The sequence below is a fragment of the Seriola lalandi genome, unplaced genomic scaffold (genome assembly GCF_002814215.2).
Source record: "Seriola lalandi dorsalis isolate HSWRI2012SDOR001 ecotype SW California unplaced genomic scaffold, Sedor1 jcf7180002054907, whole genome shotgun sequence".
NCBI lineage: Eukaryota > Metazoa > Chordata > Actinopteri > Carangiformes > Carangidae > Seriola > Seriola lalandi.
In genome coordinates, this window is record NW_019525459.1 from 1,184,506 (window position 1) to 1,198,266 (window position 13,761).

At 38.1% G+C, this 13,761-nt stretch overlaps 1 protein-coding gene across 1 annotated transcript in view; it reads right to left on the minus strand.

The window, feature by feature from the left end:
- Positions 1–13,761, minus strand: part of col13a1 (collagen, type XIII, alpha 1) — a 62,966-nt gene that overhangs the window by 40,063 nt on the left and 9,142 nt on the right. Inside the window, exons 3-11 of the mRNA XM_087169692.1 lie at positions 12,194–12,220; positions 9,844–9,894; positions 7,706–7,741; positions 7,330–7,356; positions 7,110–7,136; positions 6,484–6,510; positions 6,377–6,403; positions 5,977–6,003; positions 4,534–4,605 (exon numbers count right to left, since the gene is read on the minus strand). Of these exons, the coding sequence (XP_087025818.1) occupies positions 4,534–4,605; positions 5,977–6,003; positions 6,377–6,403; positions 6,484–6,510; positions 7,110–7,136; positions 7,330–7,356; positions 7,706–7,741; positions 9,844–9,894; positions 12,194–12,220 (321 nt within the window). The remainder of the gene's footprint in view (positions 1–4,533; positions 4,606–5,976; positions 6,004–6,376; positions 6,404–6,483; positions 6,511–7,109; positions 7,137–7,329; positions 7,357–7,705; positions 7,742–9,843; positions 9,895–12,193; positions 12,221–13,761) is intronic.

Below are 13,761 nucleotides of genomic sequence, written 5' to 3' on the forward strand. Positions count from 1 at the left end.
GGGGGGGGGGTGCTGAGAGGAAGGTTAGATGGGGAGCAAAGCAAGAGGTTTAATGCAAAGATTTATTCTTGAGGTTCACTTATTAGCTTTTCCTGGGCTTTTACCACATCCCATGGACTTCAGGGAATATAACTTAACCATGTGATCAAGGACCCTTGAGACATGGTCCTAGCAAATACCCTTAGTAAGAGAACACCGGCAAATATCAGGTGTCTATGAATATGAGACCGAGACAAGTCCCAGTAGCAGCTAGCAATGATGTGATGAAACAGAGAACTAATGAACTAGTTAACATTAGACCAAAAGAGTTACAGAACTTGCCTCACGTAGTTAAGACTGGTTGTATAGTGTCTCCCTCAAGGAGACACTGATGGTGAATGGCAACCTTGATCTTTCTCCAGCCATTTACTGGCTTTGATGCTTTTTTCTTTTGCAAAGGAAGTTATGTTTTCACACGTCTGTTTGTTGGTTTGTTTGTTTGGCACCAGGATTATATAAAAACTAGTGATCTCATAAAATTTTGGTGCCAATTCAGTTAAAGGGGTGGATCCTGGAATTTTTTTACCATTTCCTAAGCATTGCATGCATTTTTAGACACTTGTAAGTGATCTATGGAAAAAATCTAAAATATTTATGGTGTTCAGATTATTATTATTATTATTATTATTTTATTTAAAAAATATATTTGATAGGAATGGATATAATTTTGATTTTGATCTTTCCTTTAGCTTGTTTGTAATATACAGCTAATCTATGAGTGGTTATTCTGAACACTGCCCATTGACAGCCAGAGGCCTGGGAATGATCTCAAACCACAGCTTCTTCAGACTGAGACATGTTTCCATTCAGTATCTGGGTATACAAAATGCCATCTTTAAATGCCATCTCCCCTTTGCACTTATGCAGCCCCATATCAGTACAATCCATGTTTCAAAGTCAGTACTATGCAGGTTTATGCCAAACACACTGGACCCCATTTGAGCCAAACACATTTTTTTTGGTTTCTTCTGGCCAAAGAATGTTCTGCCAATATTCATTTAGCTTTTTTCAAATTCTTCGGCAAATGTTAATTTTATTTTTGTACTTTTCTACTGTTATGCTAGGAATGGTTTTCTTCTTGGGCAGTGTCTGATCAGTGACTGAAAAACCAATTTCCACAGATAATCTTTGTCCCGAGTCAGAAACACACATCTGTTTTTGGCTGGACTGCAACAGCACTGCGAGTGCTATTATCACAAATGTCTGTGACTGAGTGATACAGTTAAGTGATCATAGTTCCACCATTGGTCAGACGAATGACTGAACGTGACTGAGTTGGAGTTTCCTGTTGGCTGTTGCTCTTTCAAAATAAAGATGGGGCATTTACAGTCTGCAGTGTTGTCAATTTAGCACGAATCAGTAGATTTAGTGAGTTTTTTTCAAAAAAAGCACCTGGCGACAAATCAAATGACTTTTTTGACAAACCTAGCAGCTTAGAAGAGAGTCTCCAGTTCTACCTTCTCTCTGTGTATCATTACCCAAACTGTGCTTTGTGTGAGAGACTAAATAAGAAAGATATTGAAAGATATCTTCCAACTTTCTCTGTGAATGATCATGTACAACAAATCCAACTGAAATCACAATTCAGTCTTTGTCTTTAACTGATGTCTTTGGTGATGTTGTCAGACATTGTGGTTATAAAATCGGGATTTTAGAAGTGAATGCTGGTTAACATGTAGTCACTGTTTCAAACTTGTTTTGTTGCCATGACAAATGAAACAGAAAGACATATGAATGAAAACTTCAGCTGTATTAAAATAGTGTGTATGTGAGCACAGAAGGGCAAATACAGCACAATGATGTCCATTGTCTACAGCGGTTCCACAACAGTTTTCAACTATGTCCTAAATTTCATACATTCACTATATTTTTTATGCAAGATTGTGTGAATCAAGAAGTGTGCTTCTCGTCAGTATGTGACTCATGTAACAATCAACAATTAATGTTTGCCTTTTTTTCTTTTTACTGTAACAAGGGTCTTTCCCTGACTCTGACTCAAACTTTTCTATTAATATTTTGGTTGTCTTATCTTCACCATCTTTTCTTTGTCATTATTTGGAATATGCGGATAGTGTAGACAGAAAGACTGAGAGGATGTAAATTGGAGTTTTGGAGAATCACCTATATCAAAGTTTTTGAATGACAATAATCAATTTCCAAAGTCCACTTACAAGACAAGACAAGAACTTTTCACCTGAGTATGACTAACCATTCAGAAGTAGTAGCAGCCAGAACTTGGTTAATTATAGCATCATGGCGGTTGGGGGTGGGGGGAAGTAGGGGCAGAGAGAATTGTACCTTGAGGCGTTTTAAGATTAGAGGGCTTATTGAGGGCATGTTTCGCACGGTGATGGGCAACATCTGCCAGGGGGTGTCACAAAGCACAGGTGGCCACCGATGAAAAAAGGTCACAGGGCAAGGACCAGGAGGCCAAAGAAAGGAAATGGGGTAGAACCAAGAGAGTGAAGGGGGGGGGGAGGGGTGTGGAGGAAAAGAGAAATAGAAACATGAGAGTGAAAAGCAGGGACATGGTAAAGGAGAGAAAAAGGAAACAAGGTTGAAGAAAGGAACGACAAAAAAGAGGCACCAGCACAACACTCTTTGGGCCTGGAGTAGAAAAGGGGATGATTGATGTTCTGTGATAAAATTTTATATCCAAAGAATGTGAATACATTCAAACTTCATTCAAAGGTCTGTTGGTCAAATCAAGCATCCCCTGTTCAGGATTTGTGCGCAGCCAGGCCCATAGATTGCAGTGGAGCAGAGGTGGGTGCTAGTCTTGCCACAAAGAGAGTATAGCAGTATAGTTACAATGCACATCCAGACTTACTGTGGCCAACTGTCCAACACAGGGCTGTACAATACGTCGCTTCTGTTGAGATGACCAGCATAATCAGGTACAAGTTTAGCAGAGGGCAGTGCAGGTGAGATCCCGCTGATAGCTACATTTTCCCACTGACACCAAGTAGAACCAGCTGCATGCAACTTGCCTACTTTTTACATAGCATACATATTTCCACAATTTTTATTATGCAGCAACCTCTACAGTAAAGACTACCCTGACCCAATATGTGAAAATACTTATACATATTTCTACCTTTAGGTCAGTTTTGAACATATTTCTTTTCATTGTGTGATCAGTCACACTATTTTTAAGTAGATCAGTTGAAAAAAATAACAACAGAACTATATCTATGGAAATATATACAGCATGTTATAAGTCAATATAGTGTAAGTATGGGTATACATTTAGTAAAAGTAGGCAGGTGTGCTGCTTTGTCCCTCACCATTTCCAGCTATCCACCACAAAACTGGACACAGGTTTGGTCCACAGGTCAAGTCAAAGGATGCCAATATTAAAGTGAAATAGAAATGTCACTTCCAATTTGAGTTAAATTTTTATGTACCTCACATATAAATAAAAGACTAGATACTTTTTTTTCTGTTTAGTTTTTTTATTTGTTTCTTTTATCATAATTAATTATATATAATTACAGAACAAAATGCATTTCTATTTCAAATTTCATAACACTGACATAATTATAATTACCTTGAATTAGACTTCATTTTCAAAATGGCAGGCCCAGTGCAATTGAAAACTGAAAAAATTGTCATCTTTCAGTCATTATGACTCCACTCTGGCATCAGAGCAAGAGGCATATTGTTTTTGGGTTGTCTGCCTGTCTGTCCCATTCTTGTGGACACAATGTCTCAGTAATGCCTTCACAGAACTTCTTCAAATTTGGCAAAAACATTCACTAAGACTCAAGGATGAACTGATTAGATTTTGGGGGTCAAAGGTAAAAGGTCAAGGTTACTGTGACCTCACAAAACACAGTGTTGGCCTTGTGAAAGCAATATCTCTGTAACACCTTTAGGGAATTTCTTGGTAAAAAACTTTCACCTGGACTCAAAGACAAACTGATAAGATTTTGGTGGCTAAAGGTCAAAGGTTAAAGGTCACGGTGACCTCACAAAACACTTTTTAGTTATTACTCAAGACTTCATACAGCACTTATGACAAAATCTAACACAAATGGTTCATATTTTATATGAGTCTGGATAAACAGGGATGTAATCTGAAACTAGTCTGAGGGTGTGAGGGTGGAGGCAGACAACCACGAGAAGGTAATTCTAATTTTTATTTTTGTAATTTAATTTTTTTATACATCATGTGTACAAATATGGAATTTTTTAATTGAGTGATCTATTCTTAATATTGGCATCACTGTGCCTCTGCAGTATGTGAAATTCGTCTTAATTCCAGTAACAAATTTAAGAGTTACAAACTGTATATTATGTTGATTTATCTTTTATGAAACAGGAAAAACTTGTTCTGAAAACCTTGCTACCAAATCTTTATTTTTTCTTTTGGGTGGAGAGCATAGGGCTAAGGAGAGCCTGAGGTCTGGGACACTGGCTCTCTTTGCGGCATGACTTGATGACACCTCAGCTGAAGGTAATCTTTTAGGGTGTTTTGAGGCACCCACAAACCTTCAACATCACAGCCTGATTGTAGCGCAAGGCGGCCAGGGTTTTCAATGGAAGATCCTGTGCAAAGAGGCCCTACACACCAAGGAAGTGGTTATTTCAATCAGTACTGGTAATGGCTGTAACGAGCCAGAATCCAGCTACAGAAAAGATGAGGCATGTCTTTTGAAGTCTGATTTTAAGATGAGTTCAGTTTAAAAGAAAAGCTCAAAAGGTTTCTTTTCTTTCACAGAGCTGGAGTCAGAATGTGCTCATCCTAGCTTAGCATAAAGACTGGAAGCAGGAGAAAGCAGCTAGCCTGCCTGTGTAAATAGTGGAAAAAATGCCTACCAACACCTCTAATTACATGTGTCGTTTTAATTTCTTTTATGGGTATAGAACTGTAAAATAACAATTTGTAATTTGGACATGTTCATTTATGAACCTGCACCATAGAGACAAATACACCATGGTTCCAGTCTCCAGGCTTCCAGTCTCTGTGCTAAACTAAGCTGATCACATCCTGACTCCAGCTATGTGCTTACTGCATATATAAGAGATCCTCACATCTCACACTCATAGAGAAAGCAAGTAAGTGTATTCCCAAAATATTGAATTTTTCTTGTAACAATGAGGCTGCTGCTGAAATACACACTTACATAAGACAAAAGAAATGTTCGCTGATCTAGTTGGCTTTGTTTTCAAAGGTAAATTTTCTAAACACTGAACATTTAACTTAATCAACAGTAACCCCCCAAACCCCCATGGGTTCCACTATATGATTGAGGCCTTGAATGTCAGCAGACACTGGGAATGCACCTCCCAGTCAAACTGCTTCAGTGGGCTGAGCAAAGTGTATGACAAACAAATTCAGCAGCCATATAGTTGGTTTGGAGCTTCTTTTCTTTCAGCCTCAAAACATCACACCTCAAGTTCTCTCTGGGTCCTTCTTTCTTTAAACTGCCCATTCTGAAATTACCCTGAAGCATTTGCTGTCCAGAGATGTATATCACAACATGATGCATTACTGATAAAAAAAAAAAAACATATAAACATTTAAACATGTATCATACTGCTATTTTGAGGGGCTTTTAAACAAGGTAGCAAATGTTTATGTCCTTCCACCCCCAGCTTTGGCAGGAGTGGTTTAGAGGTTGAATTAGCTATCTGAATCCCCCTTTACACACAAGACTCTCTTTCTTGGCACGCCAAAACCAGGCTCTTATCATGTCTGTCTGTATACTGTAGCAAGCTGCCGGTAATTGTTTTCTCTCAACAAGCCAAACCCTGCTACCTGCCATTTGTCTGGCCAACTCAGGCAGTAGTTTGTCCAACTTCACTTTTCTATTCTGTTCTCACATCACACAAAACAATAAAGAGTAAAATCATGTTAAACCCTGTAGCAGGAACAACAGCACAGATTCAATGTGCGTCATGATAATAGCATTTAAAATAATGCTGTCTTACCCTGTGTGTGTAATCTCCACAGACGCCCTGGAGAGAAATAAGAGGAATGAACCACAACAAATTTTTCCACATATTTTTTCACTAATCATAGTCAGTTTCAGTTTAATGGGGAGGTCCACAGATGTTATATGTGAAGATCAGTTATGATGAGTGCAGTTCAGCCAGTGGAAACAGTGGCTAAGGAAAAGCTTTGCCAAATCTTTGACAACATCCTGATGATGTCATAGTGATAGTCATAGTAATTTTGAACTTTTTCTTTCTTGTGAGTTCCAACTTTATGGAAGTGTGATGCTAATTTGTTGGAGTACCCTTTTCAGTAAAGGATCTGAATAGGTTTTCCACCACTGCTGGCTGGGAAACTACAGAGTGTATTACTCACTCACTGCAAACCATGTCTCACCTTCTCCCCTTTAGATCCAGGTTCCCCCTAGAAGTCAAAACACATGAGTGGTTATACAGTTAGCCTAAAAGACCAGCAGGTCAATATTTTAGACTTCAGAAACTTACTGGCTGTCCTTTAGGACCACGCTGACCCTGAAAGACACCAGCAATGCAGTCAGTCTTGAATGTGATTTAGCCACTGATTTTCAATTCAACTTGACTAAACACACATTCCTCCAATTTATATGAGTGCAATGAGAAAACATGCAAAGTATTAATCAGACAGATGAATAAGTTGTTACAGGGGTCTATTCTAATTGTTGTGAGTGATGGCACTCTATGATTTCCCATCAGGCCTTTGGTGTGCCCAGGCATCAGAGCTCAGTGATTAATGAACCACATAGATATGACATACATCTGACCCCATTGGCTGACTAAACAGCTTATTTTCCACCTTGAAGGAAAATGAAGCTGAATGGTGAACATTAATTTAAATAGCCTGTGGAAGCTGGAGGTGCACATTCTTGCTTTGATTCTGTAATAGCTGAGAATCAATCATAATAAGTTGTCTTTCATTCCAAAATCCTAATCCTACTTTATCTGCAGCATGATGTTCATTGTACAGCTATGGCTACGGCTGTGCTCAAAATAAACAGACACCTAAAGTTTATTACATGAACACAAAATGCACATTTAAGTTTTAATAGCATTACAGTGCAACTATGTTTATGACAAATTCAAGGAATACTTACCATGTCTCCCTTCAGTCCATTCTGTCCCTGCATAAAGATTTAAACAGTGAATGCAGGTGATAAAAATAACTATATCAATCTAGCAAATTTAATGTATAAATATATATATATACATACATACATGTATGTATGTATGTATACAATAAAAATATATTATAAAAAATATATTATATATGTATATATGTATATTCAGTTTCTGACATGACATGGGGAGACTCACAGGCTTGCCATCCAACCCAATTGGCCCCTAGGAAAAAAGAAGAAAGGGAGGTGTATGATTACATATGGAGATCAGCAATTGCAAAACAAAGTTGTACAACAACAGCTGGCACTCATTTCTCAATCAACTCACAATCTACTATTACTATGTTATCACTACATGTTAAATAATTATTCACAAACTACCAGTCAACAATTTTTTGATTAGAGGTCAGGCTATGATTTATCCTTCACTCATACCTTGGTAACTCCTCATTGTTTTGTGTACTGTAATTAAGCTTTGCTGTCTTTTGTTCATTAAAGTAAAATCTAGAATTTCCAGCATTTACACAAATCATCAAAGCATCAACCAGAGAGACAGCAAGTTCAAGACTTACTGGAAAGCCTGGAAATCCTCTTGTTCCAGGTTGGCCCTATAAGCAGAAAAACAGTCAGTCAGTGTGTTTGTTGTACTTCTGAAAGCCTGAAAGAAAATACGGTTCTCTTTCCAAGGGATGTTCAGCCAGCATGGCCTCATTGTTTTTTTTATACAAGATTTTGTATTATGGGAAAAAAATCTTAACAATTTATTTAATTTGAAGCTTATCATAGTCTTCTGAGCAATCTCCAACATCCATGTGGTTAAAGGTTCAGGTCATGGGATGGTGACTCAGGATCTTTTTACTCATTAAAACTGTGATATGCAGTTGAAAGATCTGCAAAAATCTTACATCAAGTTTAAGGCAAATATTAAAAAATAGTCTGCTAAGTGCTTAAAAAATGGAAAATATCTCTCCACTGATGACGACATTGAGATGCAGCTGAAAGCTCTTGAAAAATTTACTCATTGAACTTTGAGTTAAGTTTTGTTTGGTGATTTGTGGTTTTTGCAGGATGCTATTTCGTAGGTCAAGAATTGACCTAAACCAAGTCAAATAATTTCTCCGAGAAATGGGAAAAATCCATTCACCGATGAAGACCTTGAGATGTGGTTAAAAGCTCCTGCAAAAACTCAAAAGTTAAGTATATTTTGGCAAAATAGTACTTACAATGTCAAGAGTCACCATTCAAAGTGGCATGTAAATATATGCATCCAAAATGAAATTCATCATTATTTCCCTTAAAACTGTCTCCTGCATGTATGTAAGACATAATTGTACATGTTCTATAACACATTATACACACAGCTCTAAAAATATCTTCCATCATCCCCAAAGTTGTATGGGTCCTTCGCTGGCCCATGTCAAATTCCTCAACCAAGTTTGGGTCAAATCACTTCATTACTTTTTATGTAATGCTGCTGACAAATGAACACGTGTGGTTGAAAACATAACCTCCCTTTGATGAGTGCTCTCACTCACTCAGAGAGAGAGAGAGAGAGAGAGAGAGAGAGAGAGAGAGAGTACCAGTAAAGTATTTCCCTTCATCTAATGTTCTGTTAACTTATTGACATATTATGATTATAGTCTCCATTTGGTTTCTGCTGTGGTTATATAGGACATAGCCTCTACTTTCTCTTCTAATAACATGCAGCTGTTAAAATGGTTTAAAAAAAGGAAAACAATATTTTTTTTTCATGTCATATTCAGATTCAGCCTGGACATTGAAACTATAGTGAAAGGTGTCAGTTCTATGTAATGCTGCTGGTATGATGTCAATATGACATCAACAGAGCTTTGCCTTGGGCTGTGTGGATGCTCTAACCTATTAACATGGCTGCCAAAATGAAAAGCAAGAGGCAACCGTCATGCGCAGGTGAAGTATGCAGTGTGGCTGGGGCCCAAGTGTTTCTGACTGACTTATTCTCTAAGTTCAGGACTGGGCTCCTACTGTGCAGAGCTTCTTCCACGGCCTGTTATTCATTAGAAATGCCTATTACCATCCAGGAAGCGCGGGCACACACAGGTATACATTGTAATAACCATCAACTGGAAAAACAGATGTGTGCTCCACTTCAGTTGGCTAGACTCTTGGTTATTCTATGTTTTTCATGTTTTCATGTTATGAAACTTATGATTGTCCTCCTGAAAACTAAAAAGGAGAAAAAAAAGAAACACTAAACTCATTTGTCGTCCCAAGGATTTGGGTTAGAGGAACCATTAAGGTCTGATGCCTGGATAACTAACACTGACCCAAGTTGGACCAGGATGAAGTTTCTTGCTTCGCTTCCTAATAAAACAAGCATGACTAATGAGCCAAGTTATGGCCAAAGCATATTAGAGTCCTCATGAACAATGCTGCTGTTTTCACACTGTCTGTAGAAAAGTATTATTCTGTCATTTGTGGTGCATTCACCCAGTCTTGCATAAAGACAGTTTTGCAGGGCTAACTTAAACCTGAGATAAGTACCCCACAATTCTCCAAAGAACAAGACTCTCTCTCTCTGTAGTTTAATCAACAGAAGTGAAAAGTCTATGAGTGTCTTCAGCAGAGATCTACTAAAATGGTAGATAATAAAAAAGTGTGGCATGTAGGTATGCAGCAGTAATTGAAAATAAGAGCTGTATTAAGTGTATGAACAGGTGAAGACACTTACAGGAGGTCCTCTTGGTCCAATGATAGACAGACCTGGCTCGCCTGGTGCTCCCTATGAACACATACAAAGACAGGAAAAAAACATAACTAGGATATTCCAGCTTCTCAGTCACCTCCAAAGATCAGTGAAATTCAGCACATCGATGCATTCCTCCGAAAGTAAAAAGCTGTAGTGGGGGAAAATCAATCCACTAGCACATACATATAATGTGTCTAATTCTAACACATAAATACCACCTCTCAGACAGCCATGGTGGACATGCATAGAAAGGTAAAGCTCTGGTAACACTAGAAAGTTCCACAGCAAAGTTAATCTTTGTGTTCTTGTGAAATAGGTGTAGAAGCTTAGCGATGTAATGAGTGTTGGTAGTGCTAGAAGTGAGATGGGAGAAAGTGATCTCATTCACTTTGACTATGACATGATTGTTGGTGTCAGACGGCTGGTTTGAGTGTTTCTCAAACTGAGTTTTTATTCAGAATGTAGCAACAACAAAATCATCCAGTGAGCAGCAGCTCTGTGTTGATTAGAGATGTCAGAGGTCAGAGGAGAATGGACAGACTGCTGGGAGCTGACAGAAAGGCTACGGTCACTCAGATAACCACTCTTTACAGCTGTGTGCTGAGCACAAAAACTTCAGAGTGACTAACACGTTCAACCTTGAGGTGGATGGACTACAACTGCAGAAGACCACGTCAGGTTCCACATCCTGTCACCTAGAACAGAAACCTGAGGCTGCAGTGGACACAAGCTGCAAGCAACTTCTTAGAAAATCATCTGACTCATTAGCTGCTAAATGTTGTGCCTTCTGCACATTAACTTTGTCTGACTGCTATTTGGTTCTGGGCAGGTGATGTTGCAAGACACAAAGTTGCTAAGAAAAGAAATTTGCCAACTGGGAAACCAAAGCATTTCGGATAAAGAGGCTAAAAAGATGTGTAGAGTGGAGGAGGACAACAGAGTAGTGTTCATCAAAATGAGCTACTTGGTCAATTTAGTGTTAATATGAAAAGTATTTATAAGTAGAGGTGAAAACAAAGAAATCTTTGGGGAAAATGGTCAGCCAGCTTAACGGATGGAGAAGGTTTATTTCCAAAAATATTACTAAATGTTATAGCTAGTACTTCTGCATTGAGTGTTTCACAAAATGCACTGTGTGTATATCCTTGAGGCCCAATAAATGTGTTCAATATATTTTCTTCCTTGTGTTTATTGGTTACCATGTTTTCCATCCCTCCTTCCCTTCTTTGCTTCATTTCATGGCCTGTTACTGTCACCTGCTGATCTGTGGAATGGGGTGAAACCACTGCTATGCATCATGCACACAAATCTGCATCATTGTAGACATGCACAAGAACAGAAAAGAATGTGGACCCTTCAAAACATTGCCTTATAGCACTAACAGTAATCAAAACCTCCACAGTGTACATTGGTTAAAGTTTAGGTCTGAGTTTTACTAAGCTGCTATCTATGCATTGAACTCGATGCAATGATGACCTAAAAAATCAACATTCAACAAAATGCAGGAGACAAGCTTTGTGGGCAGAGTTCATTACACTGATGTAAATAAAAGTGATCATTTAGATTTTTCTGTCTCTGTAGTAATGACAGTGGAAAATGAATCTACGTTTACTATCTCTGTTGACGTACTTTTGCAATTCCTGAGCCCAAATGTTGGAGACTACAGTAAAATTTAACTGTAACTGTAACGTCCACCTTGACACCAAATCAATCTTTTCTATCCCAGGTGGCAGCTCCATATTTAGGGTAACTTCAAAATGACAGAGAGCTAAGATTTAACTGTGGTACCAGAAACAATATCATTTGTCTCAATATACTGTATAACTCTATTCAAGTTCTATTTGAGAATCTCCTTGTGCACTGTGGCCTCTATAAATGTCTCTCCACTTTCTTTGCGGAGTCTTAAATTAGAACTCTCAGAAGCTTATGTGACAAATTGTTACTATTGTGTTTCAAAGTGTAAAGAGTGCAGGTAACCCAACCAGAGTGGGAAACCATTTACAGAATGTGATCCTGATGCTGTTTTAAAATACAGATTTGAGTTCCTGATATAAATCACATGCTATCTGTACACACAATACAGCTCTGCACTTCTAACCACCAACACCACCACCCACTAAACCATGTCTTAGCAATGTCTCAAATGACAGCCTGTTTATATTTCATCATTTTTCTACCACTCATCCTACTTGCGCAGACTGGATTGACTATAGGCGACCAAAGTACCAAAGGACATCAAGCCAAAGCCAGAAACTTACAGGACAGTTGCAGTTTGTCTTTGACTGGTGATAAATTACATATTTCTGCTAAAAGCACATGCTCCTAAACTTACCTTCACCCCTGCTTGTCCTTTTAAGCCCTGGGATCAGTTACAGCAGACACAGTAGCATGCAAAAAGGTGTGAAGGGAGGAGAGAGACACAAGAGAGAGAGGGACCAGTGTTAGAGTCATGGAGATGGTTCAGGGCATGCAGCATCCTCCAGGACTAGCAATTGGGAATGGGATGGGGAGGGCTAAGGGGAGCTATTATATGTGTAAGTTTAATGCCTCAATAGTCAAACATTATCTGAACCATCCTTTCTGATATTGGAATCAGGTCCAACTAATCCTTCAACAATTTTTGTAACATCAACATTCACGCTTATTTCACACTGCTTTTTTCATTATTCACACATCAGTTAATATGTGTTCAACTGCGTACCATCAATGTTTTCAAAGAGAGACAGTTCAAAGTGGTAGGATTCATAACAACGATATTACATGATATGTAGTTCTTGGGAAGATGTTTGCTATTAGATGTGGTGTGATGGTATTTTGCACAGCCACATTCTTTTACTGAGACATTAAGGATTGCTTTGTGGTAGAGAGCTACATGTAACCAAATGAGATATACAGCAAGTGACTATTTCATTAGACACCATGATACAACAAATCTGATTAATGGTTAAACATGTCTTTAAGAGGGGGCATGAGGGAAACACAACTCTATTCTGGAAGCAGAATTAGACAAACATGTCAGTCCACTAACTCGTTCACAGCCTTTCATGTAAAATTGGACCTTCGATGTATTAAATATAATACATTTTGGGTAATTACATATTTATTGTCAAAATCACCTTCGGACTGAATTGATTTGAATGCTTGTAATTCATAGTATCCTATATTTAATATAAATATAGAACATCTGTTACTAACAACAACTAACTATTTAAGCATTCTGACTTGATTTTATGCTGTGAAAATTCCTTATCTAGGCAAGAAACCTGTTACCTATGGAGACGTGTTAGAAGTGTTAAATATAATCCACATGTGGTAATGCTGAAATTGTTTGAAATAAGGCTATATCCAAAAGAAGTGTTTCAAACTAACAAAGTGAATTGTGTGGTAACCCTATAAAAGTGTGTTAATGACTGGGAGTAATACTTAAGTAAAAGAGATTTTGTAATAATACAATAAGGTTAGATCTTGGGATTCAAGATAGCAAAATCAGGGAATGTATGTTGAAACAAGATTACAGGTATGGTTAAACTATAAAACAGACTGCTAATGCTGTAATTAGTAATCACATTTACTTTATGAAATTCCAATTGAATATTTCCAGACACACACAAATTAAAAGGCCAGCAAACTGAAAACAAGACTGTAAATGTGGGACTAATTCAACTATGAATACACAGAACATAACATATCATTAGAGCAGTGGTTCTTAACCTTGTTGGAGGTACCGAACCCCACCAGTTTCATATGCGCATTCACCGAACCCCTCTTTAGTGAAAAATAAAATATGATTTTTTTCAAATTCAAGACATAGATATGTTTTTGTAGTCTGCCGGTGCGAGACTAGAGTTGCTCAACTTGGCGTTGCAAATCATGCAGATAGGACGCTCACTCCCATCACGT